A 23,777-nucleotide genomic window follows, 5' to 3' on the forward strand; every position below is an offset into this window, starting at 1 on the left:
GACACAATTCTTTCCATGTAAAAGTACTAATGATGCATCCCATATAGAAGATATATTTTTTAGAGAGGTTGTGAGGATCCATGAGTTTCCATTAAGCATCATATCAAATAAGGATGTGAAATTTATGTGCCACTTTTGTAGGACCCTATAGAGGAAATCAAGAAGCAACTTATCATTTAGTTCTACCTACCATCCACAAATAGATGGGATAACTAAAGTGGTTAAAATGTCCATGGGAATCTATTAAAATATGGGGAAAAAAAAACAACCAAGCATTGGATACTATTCTTCCTCAAGAAGAGTTTTCTTATAATGATTTAGTTAACATGAAAATAGGAAAAAAACATTTTCAAGTTGTGTATGGGATGAATCAAAGAGGGATATTGGAGCTTAAGGAATTACTACATGTTTTCAATGTTAGTGCACAAGGGTAGGATTTTTTAGAATCCATGAAATAGATACATGATAAGGTCAAGGAGACTTTATGAAGGAATGTTATAAAATACAAAGAATGTGCTATAAAAGGAGGAGGGTTGTGCAATATCTAGTGGGGGACTTGGCATGGGCATACTTAAGGAAGGAGAGACTACCTAAAGGGGGGATACCAAACTTTTGATGAAGAAGATAAGAACATGTATAATCATTAAAAAAATTGTACCTGATGCATATGTCATTGAGTTACCACAAGAAATAGGAATCTCACCAATTTTTTAATATTTTCTTATCTTTTCCTTGTAAAGGTGATGCCACTTTAGGTGCATAGGATGAACCAAGAGGACTTGATGAAGAAGGGAAGAAACAAGAGTTACATCTAACTTATCTCAAGGACTTGGAATAAATATTGGAATCTAATATTTCAAAGAAGACTAGGAGGAATGAATACAAAGAATATATGTTGAAATGGAAAGATTACCTAACTCTGAAGTTGTTTAGATAGATTAGAAAACCTTCAAGGAATGTGGAGGTTCATTGAAAGAACTCATCTCAAGAGGAGCTTGAGATCTTTTGGTTGATTAGTATGGTGCAAGGGCACCCATACCCTTCATAGATTCCAAATGATGTATTGGCATAGGGAAAATGCATGAAAGTTGTAATAAGACCCAACATGTAAGGTCACTATCTGGATTGATGATTTATGAGCCATTGGGTCAAGTATAGTGGGAAGGATCAATATGAGTCTATGAGGGGTTACTATTTCACAAGGATGACAATGAGAAAGTTACAAAATGATACACCTCTATAATTTCTTGTGCAAAATGTTGCAACTAATGGCTAGAAGTTTAAAAGTTGGTTGATGGAAGTTACAAAAAATCCTATGATGATTATTTAAGGTCCCATTAATTATTTGGAACTATAGTTGAAGGATTTTGTGAAGTTGAAAGAAATAAAACTGATTATTATCTTGTGACTCTCATGTTGCATCTTTGTGTTGGATCTTACTTTAATTAATTATTGCATATGTTTGTTATGGATATGTAGAGGAATTATTTAAATATTTGTTGGCTTTGGTCTTAGGATCTAAAGTGACACATTTTGTAAGATAGAAGAATTTTACTAAAAATAGTCAAGAAACCCTCTATAACTTAGGGTTTGATTGATTTAATGTGATTTATAGTACTTTCCACCAAAAGAAATTTATAACCCTTAGTATAAAGTGAGGCCTAAGGATGTACTATAGGGATCATGTAGTTGTAGACCAAGAGGATAAGGGGATAAAGAGGAACATGAAGCCCTAGCCAGACATTTATATGTGACTAGATAATGAAATTGAGAAAATAATTAAACAAAAAGGGAAATTTTTGAGTTAGTCATAATTAGGGCTAGACTCAATGGTTCAATGTAGGGGTGGAAGTGTTCTAAGTATTGGATTTGTAGGGAGAGTCTAAGAGAGCATACTTGCTTTGGAAAAGAAACCTAATTAGCCTTATTAATTCTACCTAGACAAGTACAATTTAGAGGGTAGGATATAAGATTAAGTGATAATACTTTGAGAAGTTTTAAGTTATCCAAAAGGGTATCTAAAATTGGGATTTTCTTTTATCAAAGTGTCAAGAATAATCTGAAGTTGTGGGGGGCAGGGGGAACTAGACACACAAACCTAATTGAGTATTAGATCTAATTGAGTATGTCACACTAATTTGCATAGATAGAAAGGTGAAAGGTCTGGGAAATATTTGGGTATGTCCTTTATGCCTCAAAAGTGATAAATGTGTGTCCAATACATGTCTAGGAAGATTAGAGTGAGTTTAAACCAATAATAGGGAGGATGCCCATCAAGGGAATAAGTGGTAGCCTTAATGGGTAGGATGAAAGATTATTCTTGATAATTAGATATTTATCAAGGTAACTTAAGAGTGTCTTAGGATTACAAGGGACTGTAGGCACTTGGAGTAGGAAGGATTCTGTAAAGGGAGGAAGTCTGTCAAAATCATGAACCATTACAAAGTGTAGAGACTTGGTTGGTTTGTCCTTATAGTTTCTTTGCATTATATATCCATACAATGACAAATACTCCTAACAAGTGGTAATCCATCACACACATTATCTAAAATGAGATCCTCAAACTCTATCAGCAACTTGGTAACTTCTTCAGAATTTTCTTCTATTTACCCAAATCAAGTTTCTTTAGAATCAATGCATAATATATACTTTCCTTCTTTATATAATCCAAAAATTTCCTACCTTCTACTAAACAAATCCTTACTTTAGTATATTCTCATTTTTAGGGGCTTCTACCAAAGGTAACAATACTTGTTTCATCCCATTTTCCATTATAATATTCATATTTTATCTACCATCGTGTATAGGTTGTCTATCATACTGTCAAGGCCTTCTCAAAAAGATATGACAATAATCCATCAACATAATATCACAAGGGACTTCATCATGATAAGATCCAATCTAACATTTTACATCACATTGTTTACTTACCAATACCTTGTGATCATCCCTTATGCAAGGAATTTGACATGGCTTTAGGTGCTTCATTCTTGATAACTGAAACTTGGTAACCAATTCTCTTGACACTAAATTATTAAAATACCCACTATCAATGATAACCTTGCAACATTTTCCTACAACTTTACGTCTAGTTCTGAAGAAAATTCTCCTTAATACCAATTCTTGATCATGTTCTTCATTACACAATGCTCTTCTTATCATCAAGTTTTCTCTATCTTCTAGTTAATTCAAGGACTCGTTTGATTTATTTTCCACAAATACATTTCAACTACTGCTACTAGACTTCTTTCTTGAATTTCCATGCATGCATTCAAATGATCTATGTCCTTCTCCACATTTAATAAAAATGAATTTGAACAAAAAATTGTCATCTCTTTTATAATTATTACCTCTAGGGTAACCTCCTCCTCTTCCTCAGTATGAGTTCTCTTCTTTCCATTCTAATTTTCCTTTGTCTGAGTTTAAATAAGATCTTCCACCTTTAATAAATGTTCTACCTCTTTGAAATCTTCCACATCTTCTTCTTTGCCTATGTTCATGCCTTTTGTTTAGTTTCTCTTTGGATTTTATGGAAAACTAATAAACTTACTCAAGAATTTTCATCTTAACAAGAGGTTTCATCTTGAATAGATGTCCTTAATCCATTTATATACCTCATAAATATTTCCACCCCATCATCCATATGTATAGATATGATATCCAACTTATAAAATTATTTGGTATACTCCTTCATAGAAGATTCATCTCCCTTATAATTCTACGTTTTCCTCAACAAACTATCCTAATAATCACCATATAAGAATGTTCCTTTCAACTTGTTTACCATCTTATCCCAATATCTGATCTTTTCTTTTCCTCTTCTTTGTTTATCAATTTGAAAATGCCCCCATCATAAGCATGTCCTTTCAACTTAGTGTTAGAAATCTTCACTTACTTAACTATATTTGTACTCTCATGTTTTTCCATCTCAATGATCCAATTAAGAAGCTCATCAAAATTTAGCTTACCACCAAAGTTAAAAAATTTGAAATATGGCTTATCATTAACTCTAGTCAATATTTTCAAAAATGTTTCATCTCCTTGTTCTAATATAAGTTTATCATTTATTATAATAGCTTCCCCATATTCCTTGATGAAGCATCACTTACATTATCAATATGACTTCCTCTTCTTTGGACAGTCTCTATTGCTTCAAGTCTAGTCAAAAAGTTTCTTAACATATTCACTATTGATGGATTTTGTATATCTCCTTTCTTGAACCATCCTTCTAATCCTCTACAATACTAGGCCCTATCTCAACTCTACCACCCTTCAACCAACTTAATTAGGATTTTGAGCAACTATAGATTCACAACACAAGCTTTGTTCTAATATCCAGGTATGTGCAGCATCATGGTGTGCCAAAAAGTGGCAATGTGAAAAACATGTAGTTTTGAAATGCCTAAAAGCATTTCAAAATGTGCTTTGACTTCTTTCCCACCCATCCTAGTACTAAACCAAAAATGTAATACTTTCCCTAATTGGGTATCTAATTTGAGAACGGGTATCTGATTTGAGAACAGGTATTCAATTTGGGAATGGGTATCCGATTTGAGAAGGGTTACTCGATCTATGTTCCCAAATCATGGTGCCAAATTCAAATGTAAAGGGAGTGGGGACCAAATTTTAAGATAAATATTGATTTTTATTTACCAAACTCAAAGGGGGGACCAATTATTATATATAGTTACTAAAATTTATTATATAGTATTAAATTATTATTATTATTTTATATATAATTATTTCATATATAGTTATTACTTATTATATATTATTATATAATTATGTATCATATATATTATTATTATATATTATATATATTACTAACCTAAGTTAATAAACTATATGATGATGTATGTTCCTAGGGGTTCCCCTAGGGACATACATGTGTTCCAATGAGTCCAAATGGGCCATGGGATACCTTAATTACATATCACATATATTATTATTATATATTATATATATTAGTAACCTAAGTTAATAAACTATATGATGATGTATGTTCCTAGGGGTCTCACTAGGGACATACATGTGTTCCAATGAGTCCAGATGGGTCATGGGTTAATCTATGACTCATTTTGACCCATTATACTCCAACATATCTTCTTAAGAGTCAAAGGATGCCTAGGAACATAGATCTTGTGTTTCAATGTGTAGAAAGGGGTTACAGAGTATCCTATAACCCCTTTCAACCTAATACATGATAACATATGTTTTTAGGGGTCCTAGGACCCTTATAGACATATATGTTGTGTTCCAATGGGTCGAAAGGGTTCATATCTATGACCCTTTCGACCCATTACATGACAACATATGTTCCTAGGGGTCCTATGACCCTTAGGAACATATGTTCTCGTATGATGGGCCAAAAGGGGTCATAGGGTGTCTGATGACCCCTTTTGACCCATTGGAACACAACATGTATTGTCCTAGGGTATTAGAACCCCTAGGAACATATGTTATCATGTAATTGGTCAAAATTCAACCCACTGGAGAACAACGCACATGATGATAAGGGTTTGAGGACCCCTAACAACATATGTTCTTGTGTAATGTGTCAAAAGGGGTCATAGAATACCCTATCACCCCTTTCTACCCATTGAAATATAAGAGGTATGTCCCTAGGGGTCATAGGATACCCTATGACCCCTTTCTATCCATTGGAACACAACATATATGTCCCTAGGGGCCCTAGGATCCCTAGGAACATAAGTTGTCATGTATTTGATTGAAATGGGTCATATTTTATCCTATGACCCCTTTAAACCCATTTCAACACAACATGCTTGTCCCTAGAGGTCTTAGGACCCACAAGAACATATTTTGTCATGTAAAGGGTCGAAAAGGGTCATAGGATATCCTTTAACACAATTCAACCCATTGGAACACAACATGTATGTCCCTAGGTGTCCTACAAACCCTATGAATGTATTTTGTCATGTAATAGGTCGAAATGTGTCATGGCATGCCCTATGACCCCTTTTTACCCTTTACAACACATCATTTATGTTCCTAAGGGTCCTAGGTCCCCTAGGAACATACATCATGTGTTTGAATGGGCTGGAAGGGGTCATAGGGTTCCCTATGACCCCTTTTGACCCATTAAATGATAACATATGTTCATAGGGGCCCTAGAACCCCTAGGAAAATATATCATGTGTTAAAATGAGTTAAAAGGGGTCATAGAGTACCCCATGACCCCTTTCAATACATTATATGACAATATATGTTCTTAGGGGTCCTAGGACCCCTAGGGACATAAATCATGTGTTTAAATGGGTTGAAAGGGGCCATATGGTAACCTATGACCTATTTTGACCTATTAAATGATAACATATGTTCCTAAGGGTCCTATGACCACTAGGAAAATATATCATGTATTCAAATGAGTCAAAAGGGGTCATAGAGTACCCTATGACCCCTTTTGACATATCTCATGACAACATATGTCTTTCGGGGTCCTAAGTGTTAGGATTAACCTCAAAAAGAAATAACAGTTACATGCAAATATAACCAATACCAGAAAATAGTAGATCGCATAAAAGAGAACACAAGTCACCAAGATTTAACATGGTTCACCCAATCCCTAGGCTACGTCCACCAACAACAAGTCCAATATTATTATTATTTAGTGATTACAACATGATCACATTCTGTAATCCTTACAGCTTAATACCATCGCAAGAACCAATTTTCATATCATAAACTATGAAAATCCCTAACCCTAAGGCTTTTTATATAATCTTTTTGTTGCTTACAAAATTAGGGCTAAAATAATAGAAAAATAGTAGCTGACACCTATCACAATATAATGGCATTTTTGGCTTTGAGGGTGTGGCCCCCAAAAAGCCCACAGGGGCATTGCCTCGCGACCCCACCCACTACCCTAGGACCCCACAGGGGCATTGCCCCTTGACCCCATAAACCCTCGTAAAAATAATCTGGAAGGAAATCATGTCGAATAAACCTCTGAGTTTGATTAGGATCCACATCACAACACTAGGACCCCTAGAGACATTATAATTATTTATATGGGTCGAAAGGTTTTGACACATTTCATTACAACATATGTCTCTAGGGATCTTAGGACATGTAGAGACATTATAATCATTTATATGGGTCGAAAGGGGTAATAGGATAACCTATGACCCCTTTCAGCACATTTCATTACAACATATGTCTCTAGGGCTCCCAAGACCCCAAGGGACATATTATAATCGTTGATATGGGTCGAAAGGAGTCATAGATCTCTTTCAAAGAATTTCATTAGAACATATGTCTCTAGGGTTCTTAGGACCCCTAGGGACATATTATAATTATTTATATGGGTGAAAAGGGGTAATAGGATAACCTATGACCTCTTTCGATATATTTCATGACAACATATGCATCTAGAAGTCCTATGACCCCTAAGGCCATATTATAATCATTTATATAGATCAAAAAGAGTCGTAGGATAACTTTATGATCCCTTTCGACATGTTTCGTGACAACATATGTCCCTAGGGGTCCTTGGACTCGTAGGAACATATTATAATCATTTATACATGTCAAAAGTGGTCATAGGAAAACCTATATCAAAATCTTATGACCCCTTTCGACACATTTTATTACACCATATGTTTCTAGGGGTCCCATGACCCCTTTCGACACATTTCATTACAACATATGTTTCTAGGGGTCCCATGACCCCTAGGGACATATTATATAATTTATATGGGTCAAAAGGGGTCACAAGAAAACCTATAACCCCTTTCGACACATTTCATTAGAACATATGTCTCTAGGGGTCCTATGACCCCTGGGGACATATCATAATCATTTATATGGGTTAAAAGGAGACATATGATAACCTATGACCCCTTTCGACACATTTCATGATATCATATGTTTTTAGGGGTCCCAGGACCCCTAGGGACATATTATAATTATTTATATGAGTCAAAAGGGGTCATAGTACAACCTATGACCCTTTTTGACACATTTCATTACAACATATGTCTTTAGGGGTCCTAGGACACCTAGGGACATATTACAATCATTTACATGGGTTAAAAGGGGCAATAGGATAACCTATGACCCCTTTGAACACATTTCATTACAACATGTTCTTAGGGGTCTTAAGACTGCTGGGGACATATTATAATCATTTGTATGGGTCGAAAGGGGTCATAAGATAACTTGTGACCCCTTTAGACACGTTTCATTACAACATATGTCTTTCGGGATCCTAGGACCCCTAGGGACATATTATAATCGTTTATATGGGTCAAAAGGGGTCATAGTATAACCTATGACCCTTTTCAACACATTTCATTACAACATATGTCTCTAGGGCTCCTAGGACACCTAGGGACATTTTATAATCATTTATATGGGTCAAAAGGGGTAATAGGATAACCTAAGACCCATTTCAATACATTTTATTATGACATATGTCTCTAGGGGTCCTAGGACCTCTAGGGACATGTTATAATCATTTGTATGGCTCGAAAGCGGTCATAGGATAACCTGTGACCCTTTTAGACATGTTTCATCACAACCTATGTCTCTAGGATTCCTAGGACCCCTAGGGACATATTATAATCTCTTATATGGGTTGAAAGGGATCATAGGATAACCTATGACCTTTTTGACATATTTTATTACAACATATGTCTCCAAGGGTCCCAAGATCTCTAGGAATAGATTATAATCATTTATATGGGTAGAAAGGGGTCATCGGATCACCATTGACCCCTTTTAACACATTTCTTTACAACATGTCTCTAAGGGTCCTAGGGCCCCTAGGGACATATTATAATCATTTATATGGGTCGAAAGGGGCTATAGGATAACCTATGACCCCTTTTGACACATTTCATGACAACATATGTCTCTAGGGTTCCCATGACCCCTAGGGACATATTATAATAATTTATATAGGTCGAATGGGGTCATAGAATAATCTATGACCCCTTTTAACACATTCCATTACAACATATGTCTCTACGGGTCCTAGGACCCCTAAGAATGTATTATAATCATTTATATGAGTTGAAAGGGGTCATAGGTCCTTTCGACATATTCCATTACAATATATGTCTATAGGGGTCATAGGACCCCTAGGGACATATTATAATCATTTCTATAGTTTGAAAGGGGTCATAGTATAACCTATGACCCCTTTCGACACATTTTATAACAACATATGTCTTTAGGGGTCCTAGGACCCCCAGGGACATATTATAATCGTTTATATGTGTTGAAAGGGGTTATAGGATAACCTATGACCCCTTTAGATACATTTCATAACAACATATGTCTTTAGGGGTCCAAAGACCCATAGGCACATATTAGAATTGTTTATATGGGTCAAAAGGAGTCATAGGATAACCTATGACCCCTTTCAACACATTTCATTACAACGTGTCTCTAAGGGTCCCAAGACCCCTAAGGACATATTATAATAATTTATATGGGTCGAAAGGGGTCATAGGATAAACTATGACCCCTTTCGACACATTTCATTTTAACATATGTCTCTAGGGGTCCCAAAACCCCTAAGAACATATTATAATTGTTTATATGGGTCAAAAGGGGTCATAGGATAACTTATGACCCCTTTCGACATATTTCATTACAACATATGTCTCTAGGGGGACATATTATAATCATTTATATGCGTCGAAAGGGCCATAGGATGACCTATGTCCCCATTCGACACATTTCATTACAACACATGTTTCTAGGGGTCCTAGGACCCCTAGGGACATATTATAATCATTTATATGGGTCAAAAGGAGTCATAGGATAACCTTATGACCCCTTTCAACATGTTTCATGACAACATATGTCCCTAGGGGTCCCACAACCTCTAAGGACATATTATAATAATTTCCATGGGTCAAAAGGCCTCATAGGAAAACCTACAATAGCTGTCAACACATTTTATTAGAACACATGTCTCTAGGGGTCCTGAGATCCCTAGGGACATATTATAATCATTTCTATGGGTTGATGGAGCCATATTGTAACCTTATGACCCCCTTCGACATGTTTAATGACAACATATGTCCTTACGGGTCCTAGGACTCCTAGGGACATATTATCATCATTTATATGGGTCGAAAGGGGCCATAGGATAAATTATGACCCCTTTCGACACATTTCATTATAACATATATCACTAGGGGTCCTAAGACCCCTAAAGACATATTATAATCATTTATATGGGTTGAAAGGGGTCATTGTAATTGTTTATATGGGTTGAAGAGGGTTTATAACCTATGACCCCTTTCAACACATTTCATGACAACATATGTCTCGAAGGGTTCAAGAACCCCTAGGGACATATTATAATCATTTCTTTAGGTTGAAAGGGCTCATCGTATAACCTATGACCCCTGTTGACACATTTCATTACAATATATGTCTCTAGGGGTCTTGAGACCCCTAGGGACATGTTATAATCATTTATATGGGTCGAAGGAGACAACCCCTTTTGACATGTTTAATGATAACTTATGTCCCTAGGGATCCTAGGACATTTATATGGGTTGAAAGGGATCATATGATAACCTATCACCTCTTTCGACACATTTCATTACAACATATGTCTCTAGGGTTCCTAGGACCCCTAGGGACATAATATAATCATTTATATGGGTTAAAAGGCATCATGAGATAACCTCTGACCCCTTTTGACTCATTTCATGAGAACATATTTTCTTTAGGGACATATTATAGTCATTTATATGGGTCGAAAGTGGTCATAGGATAAACGATTATAATATGTCCCTAGGGGTCCTAGGACCCATAGGGACATATTATAATCATTTTTATGAGTCAAAAGGGGTCATAGTATAACCTATGACCCCTGTCGACATATTTCATTACAACATATATCTCTAGGGGTCCTAGGACCCCTAGCGACATATTATAATCGTTTATATGGGTCAAAAGGAGTCATAAGATAACTTTATGACCCCTTTCGACATGTTTCATAACAACATATGTCCCTAGGGGTCCTAGGACCCCTAGACACATATTATAATCATATATATGGGTTGAAAGGGGTCATAGGCTTTTGAAACATTTTATTACAATGTATGTCTCTAGGGGTCCTAGAAGCCCTAGGGACATATTATAATAGTTTATATGAGTCAAAAGGGGTCATAGAATAACCTATGACCCCTTTCAACACATTTCATGACAACATATGTCTCTAGGGGTCCCAGGACCTTGAGGACATATTATAATCATTTATATGGGTCGAAAGAGATCATAGGATAACCTATGACCCATTTAAACACATTTCATGACAACATATGTCTCTAGGGGTCCTAGGACCTAGGACCCTTAGGGACATATTATAATCATTTATATGGGTTAAAAGGAGTCATAGGATTACCCATGACCCCTTTCGACACATTTTATTATAACATATGTCTCTAGGGGTCCAAGGACCCCTAGGGACATATTATAATCATTTATATGGGTTGAAAGGGGTCATAAGATAACCTATGAACCCTTTCGACACATTTCATTACAATATATATTTTTAGGGGTCCCAAGACACCTAGGGACATAGTATAATCATTTGTACAGGTCGAAAGGGGCCATAGGATAACCTATGACCCCTTTCGACATGTTTCATTACAACATGTCTCTAGGGTTCCTAGGAACCCTAAGAACATATTATAATATTTTATATTGGTTGACAGGGGTCATAAGATGACCTATGACCCCTTTCGACATATTTTATTACAACATATGTCTCTAGAGGTCTCAAGACCCCTAAGGACATATTATAATCATTTATATGGGTAGAAAGGGGTCATAAGATAACCTATGACCCCTTTCAACAAATTTTTTTACAACATATGTCTCCGACTGTCCTAAGGCCCCTAGGGACATATTATAATCATTTATATGGGTCGAAAGAGGCTATAGAATAACCTATGACCCCTTTCGACACATTTCATGACAACATATGTCTCTAAGGTTCCCATGATCCCTAGGGACATATTATAATCATTTATATGGGTCAAAAGGGGTCATAAGATAACCTATGATCCCTTTTGACACATTTCACTACAACATATGTCTCTAGGGGTCATAGGACTACTAAAGACATATTATAATAATTTATATGGGTTGAAAGGGGTCATAGGATAATGTATGATCCCTTTCGACACATTTCATTACAACATATGTCTGTAGGGGTCCCAGGACCCCTAAGGACATATTATAATCGTTTATATGATTCAAAAGGGGTCATAGAATAACCTATGACCCATTTTGACACATTTCATGACAATATATGTCTCCAGGGGTCCCAGGACCCTGAGGACATATTATAATCATTTATATGGCTTGAAAGGGGTCATAGGACATCTTATGACCCCTTTCACCACATTTCATGACAACATGTCGCTAGGACCCCTAGAGACATATTATAATCGTTTATATGGGTCGAAAGGAGTCATAAGATAACCTATGACCCCTCTTGACACATTTCATCATAACATATGTCTCTAGGGGTCCAAGGACCCGTAGGGACATATTATAATCATTTATATGGGTTAAAAGCGGTCATAGGATAACCTATGAACCCTTTCGACACTTTTCATTACAACATATGTCTCTAGGGGTCCCAAGAACCCTAGGGACATATTATAATCATTTATATGGGTCGAAAGGGGTCATAGGTTATCGACACATTTCGTTACAACATATGTCTCTAGGGGCCCTAGGACCACTAGGGATATATTATAATCATTTATATGGGTCAAAGAGTTTCATAGGATAACCTATGACCCCTTTCGACATATTCTATTATAATATATGTCACTAGGGGTCCTAAGACCCCTAAGGACATATTATAATCATTTATATTGGTCGAAAGGAGTCATAGGATAACCTATAACCCCTTTCAACACATTTCATGACAACATATGTCTCTAGATTCCTATGATCCCTAAGGACATATTATAATCATTTATATGGGTCGAAAGGAGTCATAAGATAACCTATGACCCATTTCGACACATTTCATGACAACATATGTCTCTAGATTTCTATGATCCCTAGGGACATATTATAATCATTTATATGGGTTCAAAGGGGTCATAGGTTCCTAGGGATCCTAGGACCACATATGTTCCTAGGGGTCCTACGAGCCCTAGGGAAATACATGATGTGTTTGAATGGGTTGAATGGGATAATAAAGTTTTCTATGACCCCTTTTGACCCATTAAATAAAAAAAATACATTGCCAAGGGTCCTAGGATTACATATTATGTTTTTGAATGAGTCGAAAGGGGTAACAGAGTATCTTATTTCCCCTAAGGACACTTAATGTCATCAAATGGGTCAAAAAGGGTCATAGGGTATTCTAAGACACATTTTATGTCATTATATCACATCATTTATGTGGTTAGGGGTCCTAGGAACCATAAGCACACATATTGTGATTAAATGGGCTAAAGAGTGTCAAAGGGTACCCAATGACCCCTTTTGATCCTTTGAAAGTATTATATGTATGGTTAAGGTCCTAAAGCCTTTAGAAAACATATTAAGTATCCTAGAAAGGGTTCATACTATTTTTGAAAAAAAAAATTGAAAAAAAGTTATTAAAAAAAAGAAAGGGGGTATCCGATTTGAGAATAGGTATCTGATTTGGGAACAGGTACCCAATTAGGCGTGGTTTTGCTCTGGATGCCAACCCTCCATGGTCAACACCAAAAATGAATGTGTTTTTGGCCTATTGTTGTGTGTTTTTGACTTTGACAATGTAGTTGACGACTTTTTTAAATCCAAATTTGATGAAACGAAAAGGGTTTCTTGAGAACTTTCTTATCTTACCATCGATATAATGTCTGTCAAATTATGAGTTAAGTTAGTAATTATTACTTATATTCTAATGGAGTTAGCTACAAAGTGTTGATTGTCATACTGATTGAAAAATAACTATAACTTTCAAACTGTATAAGATTTTTGAAATCTAAAAGATGAGTCACATTCTATTCTTTGACTAGTATAAGAAATAAAAAAGAAAAAACTAATTTTGAATTTTTTTGAACTAGTTAAGGTGGTCAAACATGGGAGATTTTTAATTCTAAAAGCAATATAGTAGAAAATTCATAATTAATTATTTATTTAGAATAAAAATACTCAAAAATATGCGTCACATCTAGGCATGAGTCTATTTTTTTATATCTATAATTATATTTAAAAATATTATCATTTGATTTTGATTGAGGTGGTTAGACATACACCTACTTTTTATTTTCTCCCTGAATTTTTTGTAGTACTGCATTAAAATTCAAACTTTTGACCAATCAAATAATTTTTTCTCTAAATAAGGCCTAGTAGTTTAGAAACCACATTCAATTTTCTACAAATTATTTTCTTACAACTTTTTGATATAAAGTCAGAAGCACTTTATAATTATGTGTCAAGTTGACATAACCCTGATTTGCTCGTTTTTCACTGCCACTTAAGGCCATAGTTTGGTTGACCATGCGCCTGCACATACCAATCCCTTGACATGATCACTAATCAAAGATACCTGAAGGAGATCATTCTAATCACATAACAAGAGTAAACATAATAGAATCACAAGAATACAAAGTGAACCAATCAATATTAATATTCAATAACAGATAAACAAATGTACAAAGGTTCGATAATGTTCCTTACATGCTAGGTGCATGCATGCGTACTTGCTCTCAATCTTTGGTAAAAGACCTTAAATCTCATTCAATTATATGATTACGAACTACTAATCAACTACTGTATGCCTCTATTGAGCTATATTCTCTAGATATGCATTAACTATTTAATATATAGGCATTGTGACACACATATCAACCTCAAGACCAAGAATATTCCCCATGAATATGAAACATATCAGAAGAAGATAGACTCGGTCCCAATTCATAAGGAATAAATGACACAACACAATTAAAATCTTGTGGTCCTAGATTAAGGTCCTCACATGATCCAAGAACATTACTAAATGTGCCATGAAAAATCCACGGTCATAGATCTCCATCTCAAGATCAAAATCCACCAATGGTCATGAAACAAGCAGGTGGGATTACAAAGTTGTGTCACCTTTCAGGCTAACTTATCAAAATGACTGAATTTGAGTATTTCTATCTAAAAATTGATTTTGTTCAAATATATGATCTTGATAAATTTATTCTAGCTAAGTTATATCTGGTATCACACTTTTATAATTGGAAATGTCTATTCAATATATGATTTATACTAGTCTATATCCAATTACTAAATAAATAAAATTATTTCAAAAAATTGATGTTTCAATAACTCTTACTATTTTTTATGATATTTTTTTAATAAAATATAAACACCATTTTATAGAGCTCAAAGTCAAGAATATTCTCATATAGTGTTTATAGTGTTTTAATTAGATAACGTATATTGTAATTTATAAATTGTACAAGTACATATTTTTAACACTAGAGAAGATTTTTTATTTTTTGTAAGACTGCAGGAATCGGTGCAACACGACCCCCCTATAAACTGCAGTACACCTGATAAACTTTTTAACGTGATCGGTAGCGCTGGCGCGACACGCCCACCGGTACCACGAGGACGGGGGAGACTAGAACCCGTGACCAACCCCCTGCAACAGGGAAGATTTAGCCAACTGAGCTAGGGCCCCCGCCCTAACACTAGAGAAGATGTTGATTTTAAGAAAGAAAGAAATATTAAATCATATCATTTAAAAAAAAAATTCATATGACATTCTAGAGGAGATATTCCTCTTCTAGAATATGTAATTTCTATTTTGGTTAGAATAGATTTATTTTTAAAAATGTGGTGGGAAATGAAAACTATCGATTTCAGGTGAGTTAAAATTTGAATTGTTATAAAAGAGAAAATATAGGTCTAAAGCCAATTTTTATTTTTGATTGTTCTAGCTATATATGTTATCTATAAATAAGTTTCAAGATCAAAGGGAAATGAGTTTATTTCCATATAGTTTTGTGGTGGGAACTAGACCCCAAATTTTTAACGTTTTTTAGGAACTAAAAAGTTTTTTTTTTTAAATTAGAAAAATATATCAATTCTTATTCCAAATAATTATTAAAAATTATAATCCTAAACTTCATCCATTTCTACACACTTCATTAGTTTACTTCATTTCCAAATTCTAAATAATAATACCGGTTTTATGTCATTGATGGTGAACATTTATACTTTTGTAAGCCTTTTCCCATATAAAAGGGTGACACAGGTTTGTGCTTTTACCCTGGCATGGACACACTACCTAAGAGAAGATAAATCATAACTCGAGAAACAATGAATAAAAAGAAATGCAAACCTAAGAATAAGAACCATACTAGGCCTAGATCATACTATGAATATCACAAGTGTTGACTCAAACAAATGAAGGATCACTTAAATGATTAGACTAGTGAAGTGACAAACTGAACACATAATATTTTTTATTGATGCAAGATTGTCGAAAACCCAAGATTCTCTTGCATTACTAAATATATACTTGTATGAGGCAATGCACATGCACTCAAAACTCTTTGAAATGAACTACAAACTCTTGAAATGAATTTAAACCTTACAAATAAATAAAAAATTAATAATCTTGCTTCAAAATATGTTCTATAAGTAAAATTACAAACAAATATGTACAACTTAATTAAAATGTCATGCCAAGTTAATAAATCAAACTGATTAGAATAACATTGATTTTTTTTGAAATTCAAATAAATATTTGGTAAATATTTAAAAAAATCGAATAATAGAAAAGTGGAAGATTAGATTTTTCTTTACCCCACTAAATTAAAAATATTTATCAAACAAGTAATCTGGACATGCAACCTGAGATAAAATATCACAACTAATATATGTAGTCATCATATCTCGTTACCTAGAGCTCACTACTCAAATACAAAAGGGCTACAACAATGTGGAAGGTTGGTTGTCTTACAAGATCATTATGTAATAATATGACAGACTATAACCCAAAGTTTATGAACTATATAATGTGGCATCTACCTAATGCCTATATCATTTCCAATGAAGTATAATTTAGATCTCTATTCAAACCCTCTCAACTTCTTACTGATGAGCAATTCAACCCTCAACAGATCTGACCCACTTTCTCTCCAAGAAATCTCACATCCCACAATATAAAATATTGCCTTAAATCTATGTATCATTCATCAACCTTGAAAATTAGACAGGGCCAACTCAACCTAATTTCAAACTACATGCAATTTCACATGCCAAAAATAATATACTAGATCAATGTATGTTGGTCAAAACATAACAAAGACCCTTATGATTAACCTTAGGCATGTAACATGACTACAAATCATGCCTCAAACATTCCCAACAAATTTTATGGATCAAGTCAATCGAGATTATAAGAAAAACTACTACCAACTAAAAAATTCTCCAAATTTGATCATCGCAATCAATGTGGGTTGCCAACTCAACATGCACATAGTCTAAGAACATCCATAGGCATCATGAATAAAACTAAAACATTTGAAGTCACCCAATCATTAGATTCACCAACGTCTCTCATGTCAAATATCAAGAACATTATCAACATCCACTAATAAACCTAAAAATTACCTTGCAAATCTTTAGACCATAGACCAATTGAATGAGAACATATTTGAATATCCCAATCACATTCCACATTTCCACAAACAACAATCTCACCATGTAGAGCAATGCTTACCATAATTCAACAATACTATTAACATTGGAAGATAGTGTAAGAACTAGTCACCATTCCTCATCACACAAACCTCCAATTCATCATGCAAACTTTGTAGCTTGACAAGAATCATCTTCATACTATCTTCAACACCCCTTAGACGTCCACAACTACCAATCTTCAAGAACGAAAGAAATCGTCACAATAATCATACTCATACTGCACTACTAACGAGCAAATATGGTAATATCAATGTTAACACATCTAGCTTGCCACCACCATATACCTCTATATACCTCTACCTCTATAAGACAATGCACTTACACTCAAAACTCTATAAAATGATCTATAAACTCTTGAAATGAATTTAAACCTTATATTTATTAAAAAATTAAATCTTGATTAAAAAATTGTCATATAGATAAAAATGTCAAAAAAAAAAGTACACCTTACTCAGAGTGTCCCGCCAAATTAAGAAACTCAAATTGATCAAACAATAACCTCGAAAAACATTAGGAATTCAAAATATATCATTTAAAAATTAGAAAAACAATAAAATAATTAAAAGGTGAAAGATTAGATTGATCTTTACCCCACCAAATTAAATGTATTTCTCAGACAATTAATCTCCAAGCAAACCCGAGGTAAACCCTCGCAGTAACTAATGTAGTGCTACCACCTTCTGCGGATTCCTTTCCGCTCGTACCACGTAAAAATTAACTGTAAAACTCAAACGTAACGTCCAGGTATAGAGCACATTTTTCTGATAAATTGAGACACATACACGCAATATCTTCGTAGGCAAGCTACTGTATCATTACCGTTATTGTTATTGAAAAAGAAGGGAATGTGTCAAAAGGGTTTCATTCAAATAGCTACCATTAATATGTTACACGTCCACATACAGTCTCAAGATAATAAATATGGGGGAAAATTTTCAGAAGAAAAATACTCTTTCAAGATTATAGCTTTACATTTTTTACAACTTATCATATTGAAATTCCCAATAACTATGATTGCAAAAGTGGATTAGCACAGGACCCGTACTGGTGGCACGAGTGACATTTCACTATTTCAAAGTCTGTGCAAAACTTAGCTTTAGGCTAAATAAATTCTACGGGGATAAAAGGGCATTTCTTGACTGTGAAAATAAAATCCGTATAATTTAAATTTATGAAATTGTCGTGTCGATTTTCCAGTGCGAGGCTGCGGAATTGATACAAATATGAAAGAAGGTCAAATTTTGGAACGTGCAAGGTGCAGATTCAGTCCAGGACTTTTGGAGGGCATTCCAGGGAGCTTGGGGTGCATGTAGACCGTCCTGGACGAAATATCTGGTTAGGAATTTGAAGGTTTTGGGCAATTCTAGAAATGGAGCTTGTATTAAACCCAGAAAGCAGATATTTACCGGCAACCGCCAGAATTGTCCAATGCATTTAAACGTTACCCCCGAGAAGACTGAATGCGCGTTTAAGTGCAGCCCAGCTGAGGTGGCGAAGAGAAAATTGAACACGCGCACCATTCCTTCCCTGTGCCTTTCACCAGTCTCGAGCTATGTTAAATTCTTGGTAAGCTGAGAAAAAGTAGTTCATTCCTTCAGATCGTTTTTCCTGCATTTTCCCAGCATGTTTTCTGGTAATGCTTTTGTTTCTTTCCTGTTTTATGGCAATGTGCTTTTTCCTTTAACTGAATACTTATAAAGACGCTCGCATTGTCGTTTTTTAGTTTGGTTTACTAAGGAAGCTGCGACGTAAAGGGGATAGGGAAGAATGTGATGTTATTTTGAATTTTAGCATCTAATTTCAAATTTTCGCTGCGAAATTTAGTTTAGTTTGGGCATCCGCGAGTTTCTTGGATGTTAATTCTCTGTTTTCAGTACTCTGTTATGTACTGACTGGGAAGGTTTTCTCTTGCAAGCTTTTCTTTTAATGGTGTTTGTTGGAAACGTCATGACACACTGGGGTTTCCGTGACAAAAAAGTTAATCTTCGAGGGTACTGTTAGTAATGAAGTAGGAGTAGAAGGGAAGTGGTCAGTCGAACCTAACGTCATGTAGCCAGATTCCATCTGCTAAGTACGTTTTTTCAGAAACTTTCTTTTTATGTGGACGGTGAGAACAGGGGGAGGGAGTTGATAGCATTTTTGTCTACCAAGGCAATTTTCTTGGAGATGGGTTTGGGCTCCATAACCACCATTATTGTTTTCAAAAGAGCAGAAAATCCTAAGCACTAAAGAGGAAGAAAGCCTAGATCATGGGTATTGATCTTTTTCTGTTTTTTCTCGAAATATAGCTCCTTATTATAATTCATGAAACAAATTAGCCAGTTTCTCAATTTTGTTAATCAGTGGAACCAAATGTTCGATCTGGACTGAAAAGTCTGATGAAATTTACCTTTACTTGTGGCTCGTCTTGTTTGAAGGTTTCTATGCATCTCTCTCCCACACACAAAGCTACCCTGCTCTCCGTGACACATCATTCAGTGCCCAGCTTAAATTTGTGACAGTGTTAATTGTTTGCTTTATGAGGAAATGAAATTGAAGAAGTCGATCCATAACTTGTTTTCTTTTGTGCCAAAAATCTATGTTCAGTCAATATACAACAAGGAAACCAGTTTAGGGGGGAGGGAGGGAGAAGGCGAGACAGAAAGAGAGAGCGGGGGAACTATTAAAGGAATTCAAAGCTAGATTTGTGATATATGGGTTTTACCATGAAGGTACGCACTCAATGCTGTTAAGCTGTCCGTATAAGCTGTCGGATTATAGCTAACTTTCTTTTGGTAGCAATAGGGAATTGACTAATTCTTTTCCATAGTTTTCCTATTTAATTTTTCTCAGTATCTTGCTAGTTTTGTGGAGTTCAGGTTTACATTTAGTGTGGAATCACACACAAGCTGCAATGGTTCTATTTTCATTCAGCAGGCTTTTCCCACGTAAAAAATGTGATAGAGCTGCAGAACAAATAAAATTTCCAACTGGTAAATGAAGTACCGATCTTTTGGGCCAGACTTTTAATGGGTGCAAGGGCTGCAAGTTCTGGTACTAGTTAAAATTATTTATGTCAGATGATGGCTTAGTTATTTTAATTAACTCATAAAAGTTTAGTTTGATATAAGGTAACTTAAAAAAACTCACAAAAATTTACTTTGATATAAGTTCCTTCGATGTAAGATTCTGTTAACACAAATGTCAAATGCAAGACCAAACTGTTAATTTCTCCGACCTGTGCAGTGCGTTCAACTTGCCCATCGCATGCTAAAAATCAGATTGGAAATCAGCTGCAGAATATGCAAATTGAAAAGGCAAAGACGAAAAGTCGAACATTATATATAGCGCTTTAACCCCCAACAAAATAATTTTTTTATGGCTTACTAGTAGATTGTTTTTAAATATTTTACATAGCTCAGAAAAATTTACTTTGATATAAGTTCCTTCAATGTAAGATTCTGTAAATACAAATGTCAAATGTAAGACCAAACTGTTAATATCTCCGACCTGTGCAGTGCATTCAACTTGCCCATCGCATGCTAAAAATCAGATTGGAAATCAGCTGCAGAAAATGCAAAGGAGAAGGCAAAGACGAAAAGTCGAACATCATATACAGCGTTTTAACCCCAACAAAATAGTTTTATAGCTTACATGTAGATTGTTTTTAAATATTTCACATCTAAAAGATTTTAAATTCACTGAATCGTATATAATATATGATTATTCCTACAATCTCATTTCCTGCATGCCAACCCAAGTGTTTGGGTGTCTCATTGGGTATCATCTCTAAACCGTCTATCACCGTATCCATGTAACCTAAGAAACATTTATAATGGCGGTGTTAGATGATTTTTTTGTTTATCACTAGAGGTCTGCTAACAATTCTCTCGAGGAAGCGAACTAAATACTATTATTAAAATTATGATCTAAATTTTATAGAATTGTTCAGTACTTATTTGAGGGTAAATAATGCCGTGATAACCTTGCTAGTTGGCGATGTGGGTGTGGATTACTGAACAGTTAAATCAATATGCTTAGTAGTAACGGGCAATCTAATAGTCTTTACAAAGGTTGGCTTGAAAATTATTCTGTATGACGTAGTTGGAATTATTTTAAATGCTTTTGCTTTGCATGGGAATAGGCACACAAACATCTTTGATAATATTTTTTGTTAATTCGTGTATCTTATTTCTTCTGAATTTTTGCATCAAAGAATTTATTTGTTGATAACCGATTTGCTTTACTTATGCAGTTCAGTGTTTTCAGCTGATATTGATATGGCAACTGGAAATTTTCTCTCCTGAATGCAATAACTTTCTCTAGACTTCCATTGAATGCTTTGCGGTGCATGATATATTTTTTCAGTGGAAGAGCACAAACAAAATGAATAATGCAGGAGAAGCTGAAGGCAGGAAGAGGAACGTGCACGAGATGAACAACGAAATAGAAACTGAAGTCGGCGCCAAAAGGAGGGATGTTGATGTTGTAGATATATCAGATGAATCAGTTGACTGCAGTGGTAGGAGTGATGGTGTCCAAAATTTATCTGAGCAAATAGAAGACACTGCAACAAAGATGGACATGACGGGTATAACAGAGGCTGGTGCAATTGAGGAAGATGTTCTCTATCGAGAGGATAATACAGATCCAGACAATTGGGATCTGGGAGATATCCTAAAAGAAATAGAGAAGTGTGGCAATAGCATGGATATAGACATTGTGGAGCAAGTACAAGAACTAGGAAACAACATAGATGTGGCACCAGTTGCAGAAGAAACAGATAGCAGTGAAGAGGAACAAGATTTATTCAATGAATTTGAAAGCGAATTGTCTGATAAAGAGCTACGAACCTTATGCAGGGATGCTTCCAAAGCATTCTTTGATGAGTGGGGACTGATTAGCCATCAACTGAATTCATTCAACCATTTTATGAGTCAGGGTTTGCAAAAGGTGTTTGATGATCTTGGTATGTTTGATGTAGAACCAGATTATACAAAAATGAGATCATCATCAGATGCGGTACACTATTGGGCATCTGTAAAAATTGGTAAGGTCACTGTGGAGAAGCCTTCCTATAAATCCAAGGATGGAAAGAAGTTGGCACTGAAACCTGCTGAGGCTCGGCTACGCAACATGACATATTCATCTCCCATTTATGCAGACATTACAACAAAGGTAAATAATTGCTATTGAATTTTTATGATGTTTGGAAACCCTTTAGTAGGCTTCCCGGAAATAGAATTTCTGATGGCACACATGTTTTTGTTGGTTTTATATATGGTATTTTCTTATTAGTGTGTACTGGTGTGCCTCTGTATGTGCGTCGGGTAAAGAGGAGGGACAAAGACAGAGCCAGAGCACACATTTTTAGGTGGGGCTTTTTATATGGTCTAGTTTTGTTTGGGTGAGTGCATGTGCGGAGAGGGACAGATTGCGGACCAAAGGCAGGGGGATAGAGAGTAAAACTTTAATAGTAGCCTGAAAAACCGTATTTATTTATTGAAAGATCTCCAGATACAATTTTGTCAATTTCGATTTCTTACTCTATTAAAAATAATTTCTGAATTAAATAGAAGTGCATTGAGATTCAAAACAGCATTTTGATGGTAGCACTAGCAGATAAAATGCCATCATCCTTTCCTGAGAAGCTACAGATGCCAGCGCAAGCCCAGGCTAAGAGCAGTATGGGTGTTGGGATTGACACGAAGAGTCTCTGCGTAAACTGTTAAGTAATATCTTGGCTTGAAACACACATTTTATTTGAGGCTTAGAGGCCTCTACTTCCTGTCAAATAATGATATTCTTCAAATGACCTAAGATTCCTTGCACCACATGAGAAGTCAGTTTTGTTTTTACTCATCCTTAATTTGTATAGAAGTGATGACTGACCTAATATTATTGGTTGTTTAGCTGATGAATTACTAATTTATTCCACTCAACTGAAATATAACTGCTAGCAGCATAACTGATGTCTAAATCATCTATTAACCTGTTCTGATTTAATTGTGAGAAGCATGCTGCTGGATCACTGACATATTCCTGCATAACATGTATATTTCAGAATTGCCTAGGTGGCTCAACTTACCTAT

General features: G+C 35.2%; 1 protein-coding gene across 2 annotated transcripts in view; it reads left to right on the forward strand.

Moving 5' to 3' along the window:
- The first annotated feature begins 18,501 nt into the window (after nucleotides 1-18,501).
- Nucleotides 18,502-23,777, forward strand: part of LOC149569115 (DNA-directed RNA polymerases IV and V subunit 2-like) — a 119,326-nt gene continuing 114,050 nt past the window's right edge. Inside the window, exons 1-3 of one of the 2 annotated variants that reach the window (XM_089821902.1) lie at nucleotides 18,886-19,272; nucleotides 20,293-20,417; nucleotides 21,941-22,863. In XM_089821902.1, coding sequence (XP_089678028.1) covers nucleotides 22,072-22,863 — 792 coding nt within the window. In that variant the 5' untranslated portion in view covers nucleotides 18,886-19,272; nucleotides 20,293-20,417; nucleotides 21,941-22,071. Of the gene's footprint in view, nucleotides 19,273-20,292; nucleotides 20,418-21,940; nucleotides 22,864-23,777 lie in introns of both variants that reach the window. The other variant, XM_089821901.1, reaches the window with a different exon arrangement.

Source organism: Cupressus sempervirens, chromosome 3 (assembly GCF_028749045.1).
Source record: "Cupressus sempervirens isolate cs-2001-9-10 chromosome 3, ASM2874904v1, whole genome shotgun sequence".
NCBI lineage: Eukaryota > Viridiplantae > Streptophyta > Pinopsida > Cupressales > Cupressaceae > Cupressus > Cupressus sempervirens.